The sequence below is a fragment of the Porites lutea genome, chromosome 14, assembly GCF_958299795.1.
Source record: "Porites lutea chromosome 14, jaPorLute2.1, whole genome shotgun sequence".
In the NCBI taxonomy this organism is placed as follows: domain Eukaryota; kingdom Metazoa; phylum Cnidaria; class Anthozoa; order Scleractinia; family Poritidae; genus Porites; species Porites lutea.
In genome coordinates, this window is record NC_133214.1 from 16,435,434 (window position 1) to 16,460,277 (window position 24,844).

Sequence of the window (24,844 nt, forward strand, 5' to 3'; positions counted from 1 at the left end):
GTAGTCGAGTGAGATTTGGCGGCGGAGCCGTTGTAATATAGTCGAGTGAGATTTGACGGCGGAGCCGTCACGAGCGGCGAAGCCGCGAGAAATACCGCCTGCCAGAGAACCATGATTTTTCGAATGCCGCCCACTTTTGTCACGTTAGCTGATCCCAATTAAATCAGCCAATCAAAGAGAAACCAGGTTAGAAATAAGCGTTGACAGGCTAAACACGACTCCTAAGCTCGTGACAATGTGAAACGTGACCTTGTGAGTTTGCTTGAACAGAGGTTTTTTTTATTTTCTCGGCTCTCGCTCGAAGGTTACTAGCACTACACAGTGCATGTATCATTCTAAACTTTGACTGAGTAAATCTTTTTTTGCAACACTAGGCTTAACATTAATAGGTCATGAAGCTGGTTTGTTACATGCATACTGAGTAACCATTTCCGGTGGTTTATTCTTCTGTAGGTGTTCCTGATAGGATTTGATCTCAGATGCAGTTGTAAAGTGTTTTAATTTTCTCTGACCTTTATTTCTTACGGCTAAATTAAGACAATTCCAGCGTTGTGAAGTTTAAAGACGCCATTTCGGCAATTTGGTCATCAATTATGCTCTTTCTAAAGCGGAAATCACAATCACTTTACACGTACGTCTTCTCCAGTTTGCCATCTGCTCCCTAAATTGGGAAATATACGCGAAGGCTCATCTAACATGATTGACATATGTATAGCCCTCGACCAATCCGTTTCCCCGCACACTGGTGTGCGGACCATTCAAAATACCGGGGTTTTCTGGCAGGCGGTATTTCAACCGCCTCGTCCCTACTCCTTTTTTTTGGAACACGGCTCCGCCGCCAAAGGGCTTTAATCTCGCACCCACACAATACCGCCAGCTACGCAGGCTATAGGACATGCTGCCTCGCGACACGTCGTGTATGTTATATCAGCGGCTAAGGTGTTTCTTAATAATTACAGTTAGTTTTGTTTTCCCGTGAGTCAACATAGCGTTTTTGTTTCTTGGAATTCAGGGCAAGTCAGGGATTTTTTTCAATTTCGGTTCATCACACTGGATAAGAGGGACGGAAGTCCAGTTGAGTTTTGACGTTTGGTTTATACTGCTTTCAGAGTTTTCAATTTTCACTTTACTTTTTGCTACTTATCCTTCTCGATCTGGTGAGACTGATTTCTTGGTGAGTACGTTGATCTAGCCATTTACATTTCCTAGTTAATAAGATTCGAATATTCAGTTTCAGTTCTTGAGATGCCAACGAGGGAATTGGTAGAGAGAGTTGTTTGTTTCCGGTCTTTCCTTCTTCTCAGAAAGCGAAACAATTTCTTGTTGATGATTGGTGGTACAGTATGTGGTCCTTGGTTCGCGTCTAAAAGTCATTAACTTGAATATCTTACCTGAATCTTCACGTAACGAGCTGAAATACTCCCTGAAAATAGCTTTTATGTTCTTCTCGATAATCCTGAAGTTTCAAGTTCCAGACATAAACATTTTGCTTGGAATTAAAAAAAAAGGACAGTTTTCGATGGTCCTTGGTCCGCGAATGTGGTCCTTGGTCCGCCTCTCAGGTAAGCAGCACGAAAAAAACGTAAAAATGTTATAGTTTCCACAAAAAAACGTGATTTTAAAAATATTTCACGTATTTTTTTTCAGTTCTTGATGCAATTAAGCTAAAGTTTCTTTTGGAAGATGTTGTGAGTATTAAATAATCTGCTTTTCTTTCAAAGACTTCAGACAACAGTCTCCTCGAGTTTCCCACACGAGCGTCGACGAGCGGTTTTCAGCGCGGTGGAAAATAATTACCAAAAACTCTGTATGTATTCGAGGTATTAAAAAAACAGAACTTGTAGACATGTGTAGGGACGATTTTCAAAACATTCTTCGAAAACAAAAGCCGTCGCTTTTTATTTGCGAGGTTTTATTCAACCAAGGTCATAGGTATAGCCTCCCACGCAGGCATTTTTAGGGGAGCTCGTTTTTCATGCTCCCCTAAAAACGCCTGCATGGGAGGCTAGGTCATAGGTCGCGGACCAAGGACCGCTAAGCGAAATTTGGTGATATTTTTCAAGAGTCGATAAAACAAAAAATTCAGAGTCTACAGCAATATGTTTCCAACAGCAGAAATAAGTTGATCTGAAAACCTGTTCTGCAAAAAGGCTGAAAAGGCACGTCCTCACGTTGCGTTTACGGAACAGCAAATAATGTGACATTCAAAGGTTTGTATTTGATATCATTTTTTAGGTTTTTTAGTTATCTTAGTCAAAATGTCTCTAATTATTGTCACGTTGCGTCACGTTGTCTCAAAATATTTGTTATTTGTTTTTTATTTTTTTTACTTCAAAACTTTGGCCTTTTTCTCGGCATGGTTTCACGATATAGCATATGTTTTCCTTGAAGATGCTCCTCAAAAGTAAACAACGTCCGATCCCTCCAGGGATAACTCAGGAATAAAGAGTTAGGTTGACGCGTCTGGAAAGGAGTTTGATCGATTTTATATTATACACTTAATGTCAGATCCCGAGGGAAACAGTTTGTCTCGGGCACCGGCGTACGGGAAGAATTTTGTTGGGGGGGGCTGAACATAATTTGCCCGAATGAAACTTGTTGGTCACAGATGCACAAGATGATTCTTTCGTGACGTCAAGTTTTCTTCGCCACGCCGTGAGAGCACAGGCGTTCAAAATAGTGCAAATATTTTCGGTAAATCGAGATGAACATTTCTAAAATACAAAACCATGAAGTGAGAGATAAAACATACCCATTTGAGCTCTAAAAGAAGTATGAAGAACGATTACTTCGACACCCAAATATGTCAATAATCCTTTGCATGTCATAGTATTCTACATAGTCGGAGTCGAATTCTTTCTCGCATTCTTCACATTTCACACGGTATCGATATGATCTTTTACGAGACTTCGACAAAGACATACTTCAATCTACCAGATTAGACGCACATGCACTCGAGAACTGACATAAATCAACATGACCGCCAACTCATACGCAGTTCCAGTCCCACCGCGGTCTTGATTATCACTCCCAGTCCCTCGGGAGAACTCAATGTTCTAACTCAGAGTAATAACAGCCATCCCGTGAAGTAGTACAGAGATCAGTTAGAAGATAATGCGAGATGCGGGATGAAAACAAATAAATCAGGATATTAAATAATAAATTATTTTTTACTGTGTCTTTGCCCGAACGGTACATCAGTTTTGCCCGAATAATACTATTTTTTTTTCCGACAGGGGGGGTTGCAGCCTCCCCCAGCCCCCCCGACCCGTACGCTGATGGACTCTCGGGGAACATCAGGACTTGAGGGAAAACGAAACTAACAGGTTTCCCGAGGGACCTGACGTTAAGTGTTTTGTTAGATTTCAAGACATTCACTTCAACAGGAACAAAAGAATAACCGGAGCAAATCAAAATAGTCGACTCGGTACTTATAAGAACACAAATTTAATTCTCAAAACCACTGAATGAATGATTTACAAAGTACTTTTTTTATATTATCTGCATCTTTTTCCTCCACTAGCTGCTGTTTCTCTTCTGGGATGACTTTAAAAATCGTTGCTTTTTAGCTTGAGGCTTTGTGTTTGTGTTGTTGACTGTTGACTGTTATGTTCATTCACGGAAAAGAAAACTGGCAACGTTTTTCCCGCCTCCTGTCACTCCACTTTCCACCATGCTTTGATCACGTGCTGTAATGAATGAATAATAATGTACACTTAATTTCAGATCCCGGGGAAAACAGTTCTGTTTTCTCAAGAGTCCTGATGTTTCCCGAGACGAAGTCGAGAGAAACATCAGGACTCGAGGGAAAACAAAACTAACTGGTTTCCCGAGGAACCTGACGTTAAGTGTTTTGTTAAATTCCTCGCATTTCACTTCAACAGCAACAAAAGAATAACCGGAGCGAGCCAAAACAGTCGACTCGGTACTTATAACAACACAAATTTAATTCTCAAAAGCACTGAACGAATGATTTACAAAGTACTTTGCTGATATTATCTGCATCTTTTTCCTCCACTAGCTGCTGTTTCTCTTCTGGGATAACTTTAAAAATCGGTGCTGTTTTGCTTGAGGCACGTGTTTGTGTTGTTGTGTTCATTCACAAAAAAGAAAACTGGCAGTGTTGGTTTTTCCCGCCTCCTGTCACTTCACTTTCCACCATGCTTTGATCACGTGCTGTAATGTACCCCGAGCGGCCGGAGTGGGGTGCATTGCTTCATGTATCACGATCGGGATACATTTGATTTAAGTCAAGACCACGTGACCAAGAATCAACCAATGGCAGTACCTGTTTAGTTTAGTGCACGTCTAGGAATATACCAAATAGAGGATATTACATGGCCGCGCGGACATACGAAATTTCTCCTCGAGTGTTGAAAAAATATTTCACGAGTGAGCGCAGCGAACGAGTGAAAATAACTTCAACACAAGAAAAGAAATTTCGTATCTCCCAGCGGCCATCTAATGTTCTATTTATTTTATAAACACCAATGAAATACCAAACCATTTCGCCTTAATATTTTTTTGAGTCCTAGAGAAGATGAATGTGTCAGAACTAAAAATGGAACAAAGTAGAAAGCCTTTAAATACAAATTCCTCTTCTTTACAATTTAACAAAGAGCTATCCTAAAATATATATGGCTCATAGGATTCTACATTTTTTACATTCTTAAAAAATAGCTTTTGCAATACTATATGAACTTATGGTCATGCAAATAACGCTCGTTGTTGTTGTAAAAGCTTGTGGCTGAAATATTTATTTTCCAGAAGTTTTAACAGTGCGGTGTATGGTGGTAAACAGTACGTTACAAACTACTCTGTAAAACTTTTTATTTAGATATTCTACATTTGCATATTCAAGAACTATAGAATAGGCCAAAGAAATGATAGTCCAACACTTATAATCCTGACCTACCTCAGTAAATCTTACATGAAAGCTTGATTATCTTGCCTAAGAAGTTTAACTGTTCAGTTAAAAAGACGTTAACAATCTTGTTTCCACTTTCTTACTCTTAAAATATTTTTTTTCTCAAGGTTAATTATAAGAAAAAAGCGTCATGGACAACATCATGGAGATTCTACAGACCATTCATATTGGTGTAGATGTTGCAACTTTCCTTTTCAACACTGGACGTATTATAAAAGCAGTACACATCTTTAACGAATGTTTGGTGCTCCTTAACAGTAAAGCCCTAGAGACAATCAAAGAACTTACCACACCATTTCTTATCTATGTATACCATAACCTTCTTGATGGCTATACTTGTGTGTACGATCACACCCGTGCGATAGAATGTGGTAAAAAGCTTCTAGTGACACTCCACAATAGTGGCCAAAAAGAAGTAGAAGGGATGACATTACTTAAACTAGCAAACATCTACTATCAAAGAAGCAAATACGAGGAGGCAAAACAGTTTTACGAGAAGGCACTCAGCATCATGATTGAGGCTGGAAATAATCGCAGAGTTGGAACATGTTACGGAAATCTAGGAACTGTGTTTCTTTCTGTTGGTCAATATACCAAGGCTGAAGAATACCTTCAAAAAGCACTAGTGATAAAGAAAGAAATCGGTGACAAACAAGGTGAAGCATCTGTTTACGGAAATCTAGGAACTGTGTTTGAATCTGTTGGTCAATATACCAAGGCTGAAGAATACCTTCAAAAAGCACTAGTGACCAGGAGAGAAATCGGTGACAAAAAAGGAGAAGCCGCAGATTACGGAAATCTAGGAACTGTGTTCCAATCTGTTGGTCAATATACCAAGGCTGAAGAATACCTTCAAAAAGCATTAGTGATCCGGAAAGAAATCGGCGACAAACAAGGAGAAGCATCTGCGTACGGAAATCTAGGAACTGTGTTTCAATCTGTTGGTCAATATACCAAGGCTGAAGAATACCTTCAAAAAGCACTAGCCATCAGGAAAGAAATCGGTGACAAAAAAGGTGAAGCATATGTTTACGGAAATCTAGGAACTGTATTTAAATCTGTTGGTCAATATACCAAGGCTGAAGAATACCTTCAAAAAGCACTAGTGATCATGAAAGAAATCGGTGACAAACAAGGAGAAGCATCTTCTTACGGAAATCTAGGAACTTTGTTTCAATCTGTTGGTCAATATACCAAGGCTGAAGAATACCTTCAAAAAGCACTAGTGATCAGGAAAGAAATCGGTGACAAAGGAGGAGAAGCATCTGCGTACGGAAATCTAGGAACTGTGTTTCAATCTGTTGGTCAATATACCAAGGCTGAAGAATACCTTCAAAAAGCACTAGTGATCATGAAAGAAATTGGTGACAAAGAAGGAGAAGCATCTTCTTACGGAAATCTAGGAAGTGTGTTTCAATCTGTTGGTCAATATACCAAGGCTGAAGAATACCTTCAAAACGCACTAGTGATCAGGAAAGAAATTGGTGACAAAGAAGGAGAAGCAGCAGATTACGGAAATCTAGGAACTGTGTTTCAATCTGTTGGTCAATATACCAAGGCTGAAGAATACCTTCAAAACGCACTAGTGATCATGAAAGAAATCGGTGACAAACAAGGAGAAGCAGCCGAGTACGGAAATTTAGGAACTGTGTTTAAATCTGTTGGTCAATATACCAAGGCTGAAGAATACCTTCAAAAAGCACTAATGATCAGCAAAGAAATCGGAGACAAAGTTGGTGTGGGAGCTTTATACTTAAATCTTGGAAAACTTTATCGAGAATTTCAACTTACTGCAAAGAGTCGAGAATTTGCTAATAAAGCACTTGAGATAAGTTACGAAATAGGGGACATTGAAATGCAGTTTCACAGCCACCATATCATTGCTCTGAACGAGTTAGTGGCAGGAGGAAGCATAACTGAAGTTCTGCGAAATCTGCATGAAAGCATTCAGAAGTGCGAAGAAATGCATGATTTTTTAAGACTGAAAGATCAATTCCAAATTTCTTTTTTTGATGAGCATGTGTCCCCTTACCTTTTTCTTTGTAAGTTGTTAATTGATAGCGGCAGTTGTTATGAAGCTCTTTACGTTGCCGAGCTTGGACGATCCAGAGCACTGACAGACGTACTTTCAGATAAGTACTGTGTGGAAAAAGGGGTATCAGTCAACCCACAGTCATGGATTGGTATTGAGAACATCATGAACAAAAATGCACTTAGTTCTTGTCTTTATGTTTCCTGCTTCGATGATAATATGTACTTTTGGATCCTCAAGCCAAACAAAATGATAGTTTTTCGACAAACGAGACTCAAAGAAAGTGCAGATAAAGTGTTTGGAAATCAGGCATTTGGTGGCTCTCTTGATTTGCGTCAAGATCAATGCGAAGATCGATCATTATTTTCATGTGTAACTTCCCCGCTATCATGTAAACAACCTCAGAGTGACAGCTTCGAATCTTTGCGTCTTTTCGAAGAAGAGGAAGACGAAAATCACGACTCTAAACCTTTAACCCTTGCTGATGGTTACAACATGATAGTCTCTCCTGTAGCTGACTTACTCCAAGAATCAGAAATCATTATTATACCGGATAACTTGTTGTATCCTATTCCTTTTGCTGCTTTAAAGGATGGTAATGGAAAACATTTATCGGATACTTTCAGGATTCGCATTGTCCCTTCCTTGACGACTCTTAAGTTGATTCAGCTCAGTCCAGCATACTACCATAGTAAAACCGGTGCACTGATCGTAGGGGAGCCAGACGTTAGTGATGTATACTACCGAGGAAAAATTCTACAGTTAAACCCACTGCCTTGGGCGAGAAAGGAAGCAGAGATGATTGGGCGACTGCTCGGTGTTCAACCATTGCTTGGAAAGGATGCAACTAAGCAGGCAGTCCTGGAAAGCATGCATTCAGTAAGTCTCATTCACTTCGCTGCTCATGGTTATGCCGAACGTGGAGAAATAGCTCTTTCCCCTATAAGCTCCTGCGGAACTCCACACGAAGAAGACTACTTATTAACGATGGCTGAAATTTCACAAGTTCGACTAACAGCCAAACTGGTTGTCCTTAGCTGCTGTCATAGTGCAAGTGGTCAGATTAGAGCTGAGGGAGTTGTTGGAATCGCTCGAGCATTTCTAGCATCGGGCGCACGCGCCGTGCTGGCAGCGCTGTGGGCTGTAGAGGACGAAGCTACCATGTGGTTTATGAATTGTTTTTACGAGCACCTTGTTCGTGGTGAAAGTGCCGTTGAATCTCTTCATCAGGCCATGGAGTCGATGAGAGAGACTGGCTTTTCTGACATCATGCAGTGGGCACCCTTTATGCTGATCGGAGATAATGTGACATTGAAAGGTTTGTATTTGATATCATTTTTAGGTTGTTAATTATCTTAGTCAAAATTTGTGAAATTGATGTTCGTGACACTACACATCATTTTGAAAAATATTATGAAGGGAGTTATACTGAGTTTTCTTAGTTTTTTTCTTTTTATTTATTGTTTTTTCCAACCCTGTTTATGGAAGTGAGGCATCTGAAGAGAAGGCCGAATTTAATTATTTTCCGATTTTTATGGAATATTTCTTAAAGCATGCTCGAATCTCTAACTAAGTAAAATGAAAATGTAAAAAACAATATTTGAGATTCCAAAGAGCATACGAAAACATTTTATTAATATACCGTAAAATTCTGAAAATGAGCGCTGGGGCTTATATTTTTCGAAGGCCCTCTTTGAGGGGCTGATTTGTTGAGGGGCTTATATTCGGAGGGGCTTATCTACGGGGGGAAATTTGCTTCTCAAAATCGATTGGGCTAGCCTCATTGTTGGAAGTAAATTTACCGTTTTTGCTTTGTTTTACTTTGTATTCCCGAGGGCAATTTTCCAAGTACAAGCCCCCGGGGGGCTTATTTTTGGAGGGCGATTTAACGGAGGGTTTTTGCGTTTCCGATTTGGGGGGGCTTATCTTTGGGGTGGCTTATACATGGAGGGGCTCATTTTCGGAATTTTACGGTATCACGGAGAAGAGAACTAAGTGTCAAACACACTTTTTCTTGAGGGTGTACCTGATGAAAGAAAAATGTAGCCTGTTCCAGGCTCTGCGACTGAGTCGCTCCGCACGCCTTTCACCGCTTCATCCCTACTACCTGAGAGCCTGGAACAGGCTAAAAAAAAACGCTGCCAGTATTTTTAGTCTTAAAAAGATTCATCCTCGGGGAACCAGAGACAGCACACAGGGTATACGTACTAATTACCGGTGGGCGAGAGTTTAAAAGCAGACGGGAAGATTCCCTGGGCGTTTAATATAACCCAAGGAGGTGCAGGAGCATTTGATTTTGCAACTTTTATTTTATACAGATATTTTTCTGCCAAATGAGCTAAGGGCAACTCCCTTGTCGATTTCGTGTGTTCTTAAAAGGAGGTTTTTTGTCATCAATCGCCTCTTTTATGATGCTTGTTCCGCAGAGAGGTCGAAAGATTTAATATGCCCCCAAGAAAGTATTTTGTTCGATTCGATTGGGTTTTACAATACGTTTTGCTTTAGTTCTCTTCGTAGTCGCGATTTTGTACCAGAGGAGATGGCTGATATTCTGGGCAACCATTGCACAGGCTGCTCGGGCTGCTCGGGCGGCAAGGGATAGCATGGTTGGATTGATATCAATCTCCTCCTTCAAGCAAGCTATAATCTGATCAGTATACAAACAGCAAACGAATCGAAGGAATTTGAAATAAAGTAAAATATTCTCACTGCATACATAATTGGCCGGTGACGCGGGAATTAAGTAACTCTTTTAAATTCCGTGGTGTTGGGCCTGCGGGCTCGTGGTATGATGCATTGCGGGCCTTGGTTAGAATTGCTTAGTTTTTGCCCGCCTCTTGGCTAGTTCAACAGGGTTCAGTGGAAGTGGCTTAGAAGTTTCGCCCCTCCCACCTCCCCTGGTGGCGGTTGACGTCGCTTACTCTCATTATTGGGCATGCCTATTGTCCTGGCAGTCGCGGTTGCCTCCCTTAACTTAGTTCCCCGTGTCGCAACAATAGGTATGCAGTGCGATTATTATACGAATCACATTTAAGCTAAAAGTGATACAATATGACTTTACTGAATTTTTAGCATATAAATGATTCCTCAATATGTATTTGTTTGACTTTGAAAAAATCTGTGCCAGATATTTAGGTAAAACATTAAGCGCAGCGGGCAACAGAAGCATGTTGATCGATGGCTAGAATAAATCGTGCAAAGAATACGTACAAAACGAAACCGTCATGATTAGTTTTTTTATTTGTATCGCAGGTGCATTTGATAAGAGCAGTTTGAAAGATGGCGAAGGTGGAACGGAAACAAAGAACTTGTAAACTGAGAGGAAACATTTTCAAGTTGACAACTATTGTCACAGCTGTACATAAATGTGTATACCTAGGATCTCAATGAAGTAGTCTTGTCTGAGACCGCGAAGTGAACAGGTGATAATTGTACTTTTTAAAGCAGGCATCATTTTGATACGTTACGGGGGAAGGTGAAGCATGATCTGAGCGTGGAGCACAAGGAAAAGGAATAGCCAGGACCAGTTAGTCGGCCTCATAGTGGAGACGTCAAAGTTGTATAGAGCTTCTGAACCTACGTCTACTATATTAGTCAGGGCTTCTTTTGTTCTACGTGACTTCTGCTACTCTCGTCAAGGCCTGCCCTTCAATTCACGCTTGCTTCAAATAAGCTCAATCATTTACATGTCTTACATCAACACGAGTATATTACTTTGGTTTGATAAACTTTGTAAATGTACCGATCCTGACAAACGTGATGAAATGCCAAATAGATATCTAAGCTATAATATGATTTTACTCAGTTAGTTCTGTCACACCATGAATGGTCAAAGGCCTTGGATGAGGGCAAACAGGTGGACGTTGTTTTCCTGAACTTTGCAAAGGCATTTGACAGAGTGGCACATAATATCCTGCTGCAAAAATGTGTAATTTTGGTATCTCCGGTGCGCTTTGAATTAGTGCAATTGTACATGGTGGGCTATTCCATCGCGCGTACCTCAGGGCTCCTTATTGGGCCCTTTTTTCTTTGTAATTTTCATTGGTGATTTGCCTGAAGTAGTAATGCCTGGAAACTGTGTGTCATTATATGCTGACGACTGCAAAACATCCAGGATTATAAACTGTCCAGCTGATCATTCCGTATTTCATTCAGGGCCCAGTTGTTCGAACGCCGGTTCAGCGCTAACCCGGGGATAAATCTTAACCCAGGTTTCTTTTTCTTTTTATCAAAAGCACACTATCGGATAATTTTCTCTATTCTTTTTAGAGTATCGAGTCATCAAATTGTAGGCAAAGAGAATTAAACTGAATTTGCTTTTTAAGCTTTTATATCCGAGTTCAAATTTCGCACTAAGCGTTGGTTACCTTAACCCAGCTTCGAACAACCCGGCCCAGATCTCGACTATTTATATGCATGGAGTCAACAAAACCTTAGGGAGTTTAACGTGAAGAAATGTAAACTAGTAGAATCTGCAATCTGTCTTGGAGCACTCATATTGATAAAATATCGAATAAGGCCAACAAGATCTTAGGTCTAAGGGACGTGTAAAGGATTTCAAGATGTTTCCACATTGAGAACCCTCTATCTTGCCCTGGTCAGATCACAGCTAGAGTATTGCAGTGTTGTGTGGTCACCACGCACATCTAGAAATATCTCTAAGTTGGAGCGAATTCAGCAAAGGGAAACTATGGTAATTTTGTTTTGAAGACCATGATGATTTCGAACAACAGGGAAAAAAAACCAATTTGTTGTCCTTAGAACAAAGGCGATTTTTATTTGACGTATTATTTCTGTATAAAGCCCTGAATGGCTATATAAATATTGATCTATCTACATATGTACAGTTTTTCTCGGATTCTGATCGGTATCCTTTAAGGGGAAAAGATGAATGTACTCTCAAAAAGAAATATGCTAGAACTAATGCATTTAAGTTTAGTTTTTTCAATAGGATCGTGGACATGTGGAACACTCTACCATAGCTTATTCGTCAGGCAACAACTATTGCTAGTTTTAGGAAAGGAGTGAGGGAGTTTTTAGCTGGAAATGTGTGAGGTTTTTATTATTGTTATTATTATTATTATTTTATTGATTTTTTTTTTTGTACATATCTCCATATGCATTTTTACATTTTTAATTGTCCGTTTTATTTAGTCTTAGTTTTTATGATATGAATATTTTGTATGGGTCTTTGACTTGTATGGGTCTTTAACTCTCCTACAGACCGTCCTTATGACAACGCCTTTGTACTTCTCACTTACCTGAAACCTTTTGCCATTAAATTGTAATAAATAACAAAAGTGTTCTCTGGAATTAAGTGCTCTTTGCCAGGGGAACCCAACGACGGTTCCCTCCTCAATGCGTTGAAAACACTTTTTAGGCTATCCAGAGTGCTTTTTTAATAGATCTCTAGAAATACATTCTATATCTATTGGGTCATCCTAGGGGTGCTTGAGTCTTTTCGACATTACAAGGGCTTCTGTATTATTGTCCCCAAAATTTTAGATGCAATTTAACGTATTACGAAAGTGAAAATTTTTGTGATTCCTCCCTCCATCACATTTTTGAATCCGAAAATAATTGTAAGTTTCCTTTTTTCTACGAAAATAGCCTAACCTAGGGAGTGAAATGTGAAAAATTAAACTTACTTTAGAACATCGTAGGGAATTTATTTCCGAAAATTGTACATGAATGGAACGGTCATCTAGAAATTTTTAGCTGTCCTCAAATAAAAGAAAATTCTAGGCAATATTTGATTCTCCGAACAGATATTTTACAGAAAACCGTCGTTGGGTGCCCCTGCCTTGCGTCAATACGTTAATAACAGTATTGTTTTTAAGCTTTTTTTTTATTTGCCTGAGATCATTCACCACCACAATGTTTCATTGATTACTGTTCCCCCCCCCCCCCCTCCCGGACTGTTTTATAGTATTGACAGTGTTTAGCGGAAAGCTCTACAACAATTTAGCCTGATGGCGACTCTTAGAGGACCAGACTCGCTATCGAGCTGAATTTTAATATATCGAAAGACCCTCTGTGATTAGTGACTGATAAGGATTAACAACTCAGGCGATGTACGAAATTGTATTCTCCCGTTTTGAATGGGGCGTTTTTCAATCCTCTGCCCTACCCTACGTCTTACCTGCGAGGGGAGATCCTTTTTTTTCAAACGTAACTAAAAAACTGACAGCAATGAATGGGTGGGTGCTCACCAGAATTTAAGCTGGACTTTATTCCGAGTTGGTCCTCTTACAGCATTATGAACCCGGTTTATGAAACGGACTTGAGATCTTTAGAATGTCGGCAAATTCTAAACTCTCTCCAGGTATGTCGTTCTGGTTTTCTTAGAAATGAGCCTGCCTATCAATCGTTTCAGCGTCTTTGTATAATTTGTTAGCTCATTTCCATTAGATTTACGCATCTGACTAGAGTTCTGTTATAAATAGGGTAGGTTAGCTGTTTTCTGTGCTAAAGCGCTCATTTAAGAGAAGAGACTACTTACTGAACAGGGTTAGGGTTCAAACCCAAAGTTTTATTTCAATAGTATACAAAAGTCTCTTAAAAGGCGTTTTAGACTGAAACCCTCTTCAAATTGTACAGACGAACTTCCACCGCTGAGGTATGACACTTCTTGCTATGCTCGGTCATACAACTATGTTCTTAAGATTGCCAATTTTCAGCAGCTCATCCTATCACAGGTTCAGTGATAGGTGTGAATGATAATTATATATCAAAAGCAGCAAAAGTCTGCCACGATTTTGAACACACACATCAGTCTAGTTGTATGGCATCCCGGGTATGGCATATCGCTCCCCGAGTTTCTCATAGATGTCCTGGAAGATCATAGGTGCAAATCCCTTTGGAATACTCAGAACTGCTTGTGTGTTTCTTAGTTTTTCAATATTATAACATCACTTGAAATAAATCATTTGGTTGAGAAGTTACTTCTACCTTTAAGCGGGAAGTAAAATTTTCATTCCGTATTTATTGGACTGATGCCTTTATATATACACTTCAGTTTTACACGAAGGATTTTTCACTTACTGTTGGTAACTAAGGTTCGATTACTGTAAAATTCCCAAAATAAGCCCCTCCATGTATAAGCTCCTCCAAATATAAGCCCCCCAAAATCGTAACGCAAAAAACCCTCCGTTAAATCGCCCCTCCGAATATAAGCCCCACCCCCGGGGGGGGCTTGTACTTGGAATTTGCCCTCGAATACAAAGTAAAACAAAGTAAAAATGGTAAATTTCCTTCTCACTACAAGCTAGCCCAATCGATTTTGAAACGCAAATTTCCCTCCGTTCATAAGCCCCTCCGAATAAAAGCCCCTCAAAAAGGGCCTTTGAAAAATATAAGCCCCGGGGCTTATTTTCGGAATTTTATGTCGTCAGTAAGGAGAGAGAACCTGGGAACGAGGTTGCTTTCTGGTTTGTCAATAGGCTGGTTTCATTACTTATTTGTTAGGATAAAATTTACTTTTTTCTCACCCATAAACCTTGATATTTCATGAAAACGTCGATCGCGTTTGATCGCGTTTTCGATCGAGTACCCGAGAAACGCGAAACGAGTGCTCTGAAAGCTCGCGCGCGAAACTCGCGCGCTAATTGAGACTGGGCACTAAAAGAAATAAATATGGCGACGGTGCACGCAGAACATGTTTGTAGTTAAATTGGACCTAAAGTGACATTTTTAGACTCCAGGTACTCGTATATCACCTCGATCGGATCTTTAACTTATTCGTCAACACTTAGCTTTATTTATGGCATAGAAATTCACGGACGTGGCTTGGCAGAAGCTCCCGCACTGGTCTTGTGAGGTATGCTCAAGCTTAACTTAAATTTTAAGGCTTTAACACAGAAAATGTTGGTCTCATGAGCATGAAATATTTAGATAATGTTAGTGAAAGGATTAAGCTAATGTTTTAAATCTGATCACTATCAGGTAATTTTAAGGTAGCCCTTCTCCGGACATTTTACCATCCCCATCTACAGTCAAACCTGTAATAGGTTGTTTTCATGCAATCTCGGGAGACACAAATAACAATGGTGAAATGAACAAATGCTGGTCGACAAACAAAGTGAGCTAATGAGCGATCTTTTGTTTACCGTCCACCGCATGGCGGCGATGACGTAACGTGAAAACCACCTATTTGTGGATACCTACGTTACCTTAGTTGGTGTTCCCCTGAATTCTTCGTTTTCACTGTCACGCAATAAACCCGGCACAAAAAAATAAATTAGACACCGTCCATAGGAAGAAGCCAAAGAAATGAAAGGTTATAAAAGACTAATGTATAAACAATTTGCCCAAATCTCTGGTCTTTGTGGCCCACAGTTTCTGAGTTATTTGCCGAAACATTTCACGCACCTTTGTAGAGCTTTGTATGGAGACGCCCCTTTGGTGGACAGGAACTGTCCACCATTATGGCCGCCGGAAATCAACAAAAACATCTGGAGTTCACTTTTTCCATAAAAGTTCTTCCTTTTCACTCGAGAGCTAGCATATGTGCGCATAAACACATCTTTTAATACTTGAAATGGTTAAACTGCTGAAAATCAAGAGGAGAGACATTTTTCAATGAGACATCAATTTCTTATTTTGGTGTCATGCACTGTGAAAACTCGGAAGTTCAAATCGTTCTATTTTCGAATAGAACATGCTTCGGGGCTGGAAACTTGTACAAAGATTTATTTCCTATTTATCTTCAACCTAGTGTAAATAAGAATTCGTGAAACCTCGCTTTTTTGACTTTGCAATCTGATGACGTCACTGTGAAAACCATCAATACAGGCTCGTTTGGCAGTAAAAATGGGAAGAAAGTCTTCAAACAAAGTGAGCCATTCGTTCACTTAATATAATATAGGGTGTTCGCTTAATGTGGGCTTCACTAACAAGAGGCCCTCTTGCAGACCTGTTAACCCCAAAAGACCAAAAACCTGGAGATCAAGGTTAAAAAACCTGGAGATTTGGGGAGAAACCTGGAGGTTTATCGACGGCATCAAAAAGAACTAAAACCAGGTGTAGGGAAGACATAAAAATGAAATGGATTGCTAAGAATACGTTTAGCAGGATACGAAGCTTCCCATCCTGTTTTGAACTTTGTCGTTGCCTGATGAATTTTCATTTCCCACCATTTTGACATTGTGTTCGAGACGTATTTAAATGCGACAAACTGGTAATGATAACCTTATTTGGCATTTATCTTGTCAACAAGACGATCAAATATGATGAATGGAGATGAATATGCCTGAGAACTGTGGATTTCTACGTAATTGACGCATGAAAATCAATTTTTTGAAGGAAAAAAGTTTAAAAAAAAGTGTATTCCATCGGCTTGTGAATCTGTTTACCGTGAGATTTTTGTGCCTCATCGTGAGAGCATGAGATTGTCCTCAAAACCGTGAGACTTGAGAGGTCTGCTCTTGGATGGGAGGAGGGTTGTCCAATGCTCTGACAAATTTATGCATGGCATTGTATTGTCATAAAAATTCTGTACAAAAGTATAAGAATAAAGAACAAAAAATACAATGAGAAATAAACAAAGCCATGCATAAGTTTGTTAGAGTGTTGGACAAGTATGGGGGGTGGGGGGGGGGGGGGGTATGTATGTCCCTAGTCTGTATTTCAAGTATGGTCATTTCCCATTTTGAGGAGTAGGCCAGGTTCCTCTGCCCGGTTGGTATTTACCCATGTTGCAATTTGGTCTAGCCTTATGTTGCTTTTTCAAGGCCATGTTGCTAAAATATGTGTAGTAATAGGCTGCACATTTGTGTGAAGCTCCTCACAGATATTAGGTATTAAACTTATTAACAATTATTCCTTGAGGCTGAATGGGCTCTGAGTCAATAGCCCATGAGGCTGAAGGCCGAATTGGCTATTGACTCAGAGGCCATGAGGGCAAGAGAAATAATTGTCTTAGCAAAATCTAACTAGTTGGTCAAAGATATCAACACAAAACAACTTGAGCTAGTTAAAGCTAGACTTTAATCCTTTTTTGCTGCCAAAAAGCCGGCGCTTTTTGGTACTAGTGGGCTATAACATATAGCCTAGTAGTAGCCCAACCAATCAGAATGCAGCATAGATAATAGATCACGAGTTGGATTTTACTAAAGAATAATATCTTACCCTTTGGGTAAGCTGATTTTCCTACAATGGTATAGAGGTGTGCTGCTGAAGCCTTTAAAACCTGTATTTTCAATCCTACACTTGTCTCAACACTTTCAGTGAATTTCAGGATCTTCTCTTTGTTTTTACGTATATCTGAGATCTGCTGCTTGCTGATTTTAAACTTGAGTGCTAAATTTGTTCCTTTTTCACTTTTCTCCAAATGTGAAATAATGGTTTGCTTATCCTTTATTGAAATAACAGACTGCTCTCATTGCATAGAATATAGTAGTCATTTGAGTTTATGATCGAACCAATGTGGAATCAAGCATGACATTTTCTTAGCAACATAACAATTGAGCATATTAGAATTCAGCTGAATAATTGTTCATCTTGTGTCGCTTGCGCTTTTTCAAAGCGAAACCGATTAAAACAGTGTTTTAAACAGACGTTTGGAAGGATTAATGAACTTTTAATTGTTTCAATTTTTCAAGATCACATCTTTAATTAACCCTTTGAACTCTAACATCCAAATTTAAATTCTCATTTGTTGCCCCTATTCATTTCCCACAGAAGTAGAGGGGAGAAGTTGATAAAATATCAAGCAAATTGATCTTGTGTGATCACGTCTGTAATTCTAGTGCAAGGCTGCTGCCTAAGAAAATTAGAAGGAAAAAGTTAGGAGCACGAGCCACATTTCTAGGAACCCAATTAAAAATGATCAGTAACTTTATTAACCATTATTTTGGTGACGGCTATCGAGTAGCGAAAAAAACTGCATTTTTCACCAATTCCTCTTCTTTCGACTGGTTTTCGGCTAATTAGCATAAGAAAGGCTAAAAAAGAGTTTTGCAAGGAAAAAGGCATGTTTTTCGACTAATCACGTGTGTGCAAAAGCCAAAATTTGGACCTTTTTTTGCGAATCTATTTCAATCTTTCTCTCTTGCTCTCTTTTTTTCCTTTGCCTTTCTAAGTTGTTTATTAGCAGTTTTGTTGCCCACTTTATCATCCTTGTTTTGCATGGAATTGTGGCTGGTTAACTTTTTAGGAAAGAGGCAAATTAATCTTCAAAGAGTAGTATGTAAACAGGGAACTGGCAGTGGGTTTTTCCCCAAAATGTTACCATTTTTAAGAAGTGTAACTCTGACAGGATTAGTCAGAATATCCAAAATGAGATATCACTGGAAAGATCTATCTTTGAAGTTGTTGTTGTTTCTCAATTTATACCCTGCGAGCAGAGGCCCTTCGATCTTCCTACATAAGTCGGGAAGGCTTAAAAGGAGCATTGTGTGACGAGACAAAACTGGAACAATACTTGAGCCTCAAACGAATCGAGTTTTGAAACACGAAAACCGAGTCTCGAGTTTTGAGAAACCAGCATTTTTTATACTCACCACTCAAAAGGATTTCAGGAACTCCCGCAATTTATTTCTCAAGAAATGTAACAATAACCATTCACATATACATTGAATGCACGGACCAACGGAACTTGCGTCTACAATTTGAGTGAAGTTAAGTTTAAGCTTTTAAGTGATAAAAAAGGATCAACAAAAGGTTTTTATCTGGAAGTTTGGAATATTGACTTAGTATTTTTGTATCAAGTCTATCTTTTGAACTATCACAACTGTTTTTATATTTGTGAAGGTTTGTATTATTTTACAGGCATCGCACGCGACAGCATAAATTAAAAAGAGTTTGAGATATGATCTTGAATCTGGGGGGTGGGGGGGTTATACATGACCCCTCTGGAACAGAAATTCCGAGGGGGTGGGGGGGTCTAATCGGAAGAACCATCCATGGGAGGGGTATGGATATTTTCTGGAATCACACATTGTTTTTAAAATCTGAAATGTTCTTGTGAGCCTTTCAAAAGTTCTCACAAAATGTACAGCAAAGGAAGGCATAGATAACGCTGAATAAATGATAAAAGAAACCTCCAAGTGTACCATTTGTGTTCTTAGCAAGAAAGAAAACGCTACAAACTTGCAAAAGTTCATAGCATACCAATGTTACGTGTAATTTGAAACCAGCGTGCTTTTCCACGGATCGCGACTTTCTCTCTGTTTTTACCTCATGCAGTAGCGACCTAACGTTTCTAACGCTGAAGGAAAAGTCATGATTTTATTATTGAAGGTTTTTCAAAGACTATTAAATTATTCATTTGACACCATTGTCAGAGGAGAAACCTAAACTGCTCTGCAGCAGAAGTCACAGAAGCGAATTTCAAGACATAAGTGCTGTTTGTTTACCTTTTATCTGCGGTAATATATTATTTTTTGCCTATGGCCGACGATCAAATGATGTTTTCCTTTGTCGTATCAAAAGTGCAGAATGAGCAGGGAATTTTGTTGTTTGTTCACTGGAAGTTAAACCTGAGAATCATATGTTTTAGGTGCCTGTTTGGGCTCCCTGTTTGAAATTTTGGTCCCCCGACGGTAAATCGTAGGCACCTCTGGAAACCAGGCACCCGTTAGGCAGCAGCCTTGCTAGTGACCACTCTGTTTTACAAGGCATTCATATTACAAGGAGAAACTTGATGCTGATCACTCTTAGGGCTTAAAGGGTAAATATTCATGAAAAACAGGACCAGCAAAACAAGTGTGTATAATTGAAAAGTCCAGATAATCAAGGTTCAACTGTAACCCTGATTAGTAAGGTGTTGCATACAGAATTAGGTAATTTTTTCATGCTAATTTCATGGAACCTGCAGCCTTCACACGTACTCTTTTAAAGGCTTCCAGTTCAAAAACACTCCCTGTTCAAGACACAAAATAGTGGGAAAGACTGAAGACCCTGAAAACCATACCCTGTACAGCGCAACATCCCTGTCTAGACCAAATGAGGGAGTGTCTCCACCCCGGAAATGGAACCCCCTAGTAAAGTCAATTCTGGCCATGTGAACACCTTGCTTTTATGGACACCTTGATAATAAGGATGTAAAAGCAGTTAAATTTCCATTCAAAATACAAATTATGGACTCTTAACCTGACCAACTGACCTGACATGAGATAAGGTGTCTAAAAAACTCTTAAACAAGTTCCGTTCTTTAAAATACTAATCAAATCAAGTTAATTTTTGTCAATTTTTCTTTTAGTGATTGACAACATTGCATCACATATTTGAGATTCTTGGTGAAGTGGAATAGAATGGCAACCTGCAAAACAACTCACAGGAATGACTGTTGGATAACAAGATCAGCAAGAGAAGGCAACCCTGAAGACAAGGTAAACAACTCTCCTAATTTTCTTAGAGTAAATAAATTGCTAATCGAGTCGCGAATCGAGACTCGCAATAGACTGTCCAAGTTCAAGTTCAAGTTCATTTATTCACAATTATTCAATTACAACACAACAACAATAAGAAAAAAAAAGAAGAAGTTAAAACAGAGCTAACTATACATTGAATTAAACATAACAAAGGAAAAGAGTGTGTAACAGCCAAAGGAGCCAAGCTTTCGAGTTGGCTACTACCACAGAGCAGTTACAAGTGGGTGGAGGTTACACAGTACTTATAAAAAACTATTTAAATTAAATAATCAATTAAATAGTGCTAAATAACAGATTAGAGTTGTTCAAGATGCCTGACTGTCAAGTAGAAAGAGTTTATATTCTTTTTTAAAACTGTTTGAGGAGAGACACTTAATTTTCGTAGGTGTTGCTTCCCAGGTCTGTGATGCCACTACACTAAACCTTGCTAGGCCATAATTAGTTCTGGAAAACAGTCTGCAAAGGTTTTGATTAGTGGCATACCTAGTATTATAATTATGGACATCTGAAGCCGGTTGAACTAAGTCATAGAGGGCAGGAGGTGTATCCTTTTTTTGATATTGAATTTTATGCACAAGAGCACCAATTTTTAATTTAAAGATATTCTCTAACTTTGAGATTTCTAATAGTGTAAAGTATGGTGTGGGATTTTCTCTCTTGTTTGCAAAGAAGGTGGAGCGAATACAGTTATTTTGACTTACTTTGATTTTATTTAATTTATTTTGGTATGGGGTACCCCAGCTCATTAATCCATACGTTAGATACGGATAAAAAGAGGATATTACACGGAGGTGCGAGGATATGAATTTTACTTTCGAGTGGCATGAATTTTATTTTCGAGTGGTACGGTACATTTTCTGTTTCCTTTTTACCGATGTTAGCATAGTGAGCCATGGCTTATTAAGTTGCCTTTGCTTGCTTTGGCTAGCCACCTTGATAAGCGCATGTTTGTCTACAATTCTATTCAGGGTATTAATTGCCTCCTGTACCTTTTCATTTAGATTCTTTTCTGGGTTGAGGATTTCGTGCCAATCAATCAGTTTTATATCATCTAAGTATAGATCTTTATTAAATTTAGAGTAGTCTCGAAAATATTTTTTGTTACTATTATTCCGTGTAGGCTGGGTTCTGACTAAGCAGAAAATCGGAAGATGATCTGTTATATCAACTGTCAGGATTCCTGCTGTGAAATTTTGTAAACAATTTGTTGCTGTGGAGCGACCGAAGAGAGCGAGCAGCAACATAATCAGGATTTAAAAGAAATATATAAGGGGCGACGAATTCTCGAATTCATCACTTTTTACCACAATGCATTGCATTTGACCACACTTTTTACCACAATGCATTGCATTCAACCAGAGTGCATTGCGCCACGAACAACTCAAATAAAAACACGGGGAAGTTCGGTGGGTGAGAGTGCATCGTTCGCTGCTGAGACTTAGAGTTTTCTTTGTGGCAAATTTTCTACAGCAAGGTTAGAGGTCTTACCAAATTTTAAGACACGCAGGAGTCTTTCAGATGAGTACGATGGTTTACTTGAGGATTGGATTTCAATTCAAGAGCCTTTTTTGCTCTTCGACTCCGCAACCCGGCGGGGGATATACAAATCCCAGCTTGCTAGAAGGTGATGTGAAAGTGAGAAAATGTCATGCAATGCTATTCTTAAGAAACTGTATGAGCCGAAAGTGAGAAAATGTCATGCAATGCTATTCTTAAGAGACTGTATGAGCCGAAAATGGATGTGATTTTGACCATTCGCTTCAAAATAACAGTGGAAATCGAGATAACAAAACATATGTTTTGTGTCCTACTTTGCAGACGAGGACGTGTATCGGCGTTTTGAAAAGCACAATTATGTTCTTTTATTCATTTATTGCCATGGAATATGCGTTTACATTGTTTTTTCACTGTTAATAGCTCGGTTAATGCGGCTGGCGATCATCTTGCCGGCGGAAGTTTCATGGAAAAGGAATAAAATGAAAGAGTTTTCCCAATGATTACGTAGGCAGTCTCTGTGGTATAGTGGTTAACTGTAATCGCGTCGAGTCGAAGGTGCCGGGTTCGAATCCTGCTGAGTTATTTATTCCTTCTTTCTTTTTTTTCCCGTTTTTTGTGTTGTTGTTTTCTATAAATATAGCTAAATAACTGTTACTTAATAAAGTGCAACAAACAGCAAGAAAAGTATTGTGTTTCCAGAGAAAATATCGTGCACCGTATATTAAATATATGGATAAACGATCTGAATTTCTATTATTTCCTGGGAAAACCAGAGTTGATAACCACTTGATCATTTTCTAAACAACGTTCCCACGAGTTCTTTCTATAGACTGATAGTAATTATTCTAGTACTTTCCAACATGTAAATAGGACATTCCATGTCATTTTTGATTCTTTTAAGTCTCACTGCCTAACTAATGCCAGTATCAACAGAATGTGCCGCAGCATTACTATCTTTTAGATACCCTAGTATATATATGGTCAATGAGTGTTGCTGTGTGATCAGTAAGCCTCGTAGGTTTAGTAATGATCGGCAAGATGTTATTGGCATAAAGCATATCTAAAAACTCTTCAGTTTGAGTATGTTCATTGAATTTCAGGAAATTTATATTCATATATTCAAAGATGTAAATTTTGTGTCTATTGGGATTAATTGGTTTGATTTTATCATTTAGTTGGTTGCGAAACTATTCTAAATTACAGGTGGGATGCTTGTAGATACTAGACTACGAGTAGTCCCCCATTTGTCTTCAGGAATAGTAGAGCGAGCGAAACGCGAGCGCGCGTGAAAATCACCCCACGCGAGAAAAGGCGACACGCAGCGGGGAGAGAGTCGCCTTTCTCGCGTGGGGGATTTTCACGCGCGCTCGCGTTTCGCTCGCTCTACTATCCCTGAAGACAAATGGGGTACTACTCGTAGTCTATGTAGATACAACCTATTATGATCTTCCTTTTACCTTCACCAGCATCAATTTCTGCCCAGCAGGATTCAACTAGCGCTACGTCAAATTTAATGTCAGGGCTAGGTACAGCTTTAAGATTATTAGCTATATATAAAGCAGCTCCACCTGCGTTTGTTGGCGAGTCCGTGTGAAAAAAATTATAGCCTTTGATACTTACATTAGAAATAGACTTCTCACCTAATTTAGTTTCTGTAATTCCAAGTATATCCAGCTTGGAGTCAAGGGAGCATAATAGTTCTTCTAATAGATTTAGGTTTTTAGATAAACTTCTGATATTACAGTGAAGAATTGAAAACGATTTTGCGTCTGAAATTACAAGCATTTTATTAAAGCTACGGACTGAATAATATTCTGAGCAGGGGGTATTTAACATTAAATCTGGGTCGCACTCGTCGAATTTATTTGGATGTGGGAGGAGATCGTAAAGGCCAAGATCATGACGCCTATCCGGCCAGCTGCCAAACATAGCATGAAATTCTCCATCAGTTAAATCATAAAATGGTAAACAACTACTTACGTTTTCCTGGTAATCAGCCATTTTTGCCTCCGTAGTAATATAAGTTTATAAAAGTCATTAAAATGATAGCTAATTAATTGAGCTTGTCAAGAAACTCTTCGAATTCCCCATGGGTTACGAAACATTTCGTCGTGGAGCTCTCCGTTTTCTTCAGCATTATTTTACCGTTAGCCGTCCAAATAAACTTGTAGTTGTGGTGGCGCTTGAATTGTAAGATTCTGCCCAGTAGTCGTTTTTTGTGTGGCGTTAAGCTTTCATTGACATGAATTTGTGCTTTATGACTTACAACTGCAGATTCCGGCTCGCAGACCACAGACGGGAGATCTTTAGTCCGCTTAGATTTTAAGTTTTTCCTCTGACTGTAAATTTCGTCTGTTTTCTCTCTTCGAGTGAACTTGACAATTAGTCGATCTTTCACTTTCTTCGTTGGCGGTAAACGATGAGCGATCGATATATCGTTTTCGTTCACTCCCATAATCTCAGACATTTCCTTCACCAGCAACGCTGGGCTGTCATTAGGTACGACCGGAATACCGGTTATTTCGAGACAGTCTCTTCGCGCGTACTGCTCGAGCTCATCCAGCTTGACCTCGACATTAAAACCATCGTTGCCGAGCTTGTTTATGTCTTCCTTGATCTCTTTAATTTGGCTTTTCACGCCTTCGTTGTGCTCTTTTACGTGACTCTCCTTTTGTGTCCTAAATACGAAAAAAAACGCGTTGCCGATTATGAGTCTCGCTGCTTGCGCAAGCGAGACTAATGATTTCTCTTGTTTTAAGGAAGTATTTTCTCTTTTCAGCAACAAACTGCAGAGTGGGTGAAAGCTTTCCGTGACACCAACATCCCCTGTTCGAATGACTTCTCGGTGACCGGAGACTTTGGGAGACCCTGTGAAGATAAGCGACTGGAACATGCTGGGTTACCAACTGACAGTTTCTCTATTCAGAATGGTATCATTATCAGGTAATTACACTATATTAAAACCTGAATCATTGAATAATGCAATTCTAGAACTCTGATTGGCTTAGCCATTAT

The 24,844-nt window shown here is 39.2% G+C and overlaps 2 protein-coding genes and 1 long non-coding RNA gene across 3 annotated transcripts in view; all 3 read left to right on the top strand.

Moving 5' to 3' along the window:
- The first annotated feature begins 5,050 nt into the window (after positions 1 to 5,050).
- The window catches only part of LOC140924805 (uncharacterized), a 39,208-nt gene continuing 19,414 nt past the window's right edge, over positions 5,051 to 24,844 (top strand). Inside the window, exons 1-2 of the mRNA XM_073374811.1 lie at positions 5,051 to 5,265; positions 5,344 to 6,659. Coding sequence (XP_073230912.1) covers positions 5,058 to 5,265; positions 5,344 to 6,659 — 1,524 coding nt within the window. The 5' untranslated portion in view covers positions 5,051 to 5,057. The remainder of the gene's footprint in view (positions 5,266 to 5,343; positions 6,660 to 24,844) is intronic.
- On the top strand, positions 7,004 to 10,273 carry LOC140924955 (tetratricopeptide repeat protein 28-like). Its single transcript, XM_073374928.1, has 2 exons — positions 7,004 to 8,277; positions 10,212 to 10,273. The coding sequence occupies exons 1-2, from the start codon at positions 7,125 to 7,127 to the stop codon at positions 10,271 to 10,273; spliced, it is 1,215 nt and encodes a 404-aa protein (XP_073231029.1). The 5' UTR covers positions 7,004 to 7,124.
- LOC140924868 (uncharacterized) lies at positions 14,463 to 24,767 on the top strand. Its single transcript, XR_012164352.1, has 3 exons — positions 14,463 to 14,778; positions 20,161 to 20,290; positions 24,609 to 24,767. It is a non-coding gene; the product is annotated as an uncharacterized lncRNA (long non-coding RNA).

Coding starts and splice junctions, on each gene's coding strand:
- LOC140924955 (XM_073374928.1), top strand. CDS start 7,125: ATGAACAAAAATGCACTTAGTTCTTGTCTTTATGTTTCCTGCTTCGAT. Junction 8,278..10,211: donor AGATAATGTGACATTGAAAG/GTTTGTATTTGA, acceptor TTTGTATCGCAG/GTGCATTTGATAAGAGCAGT.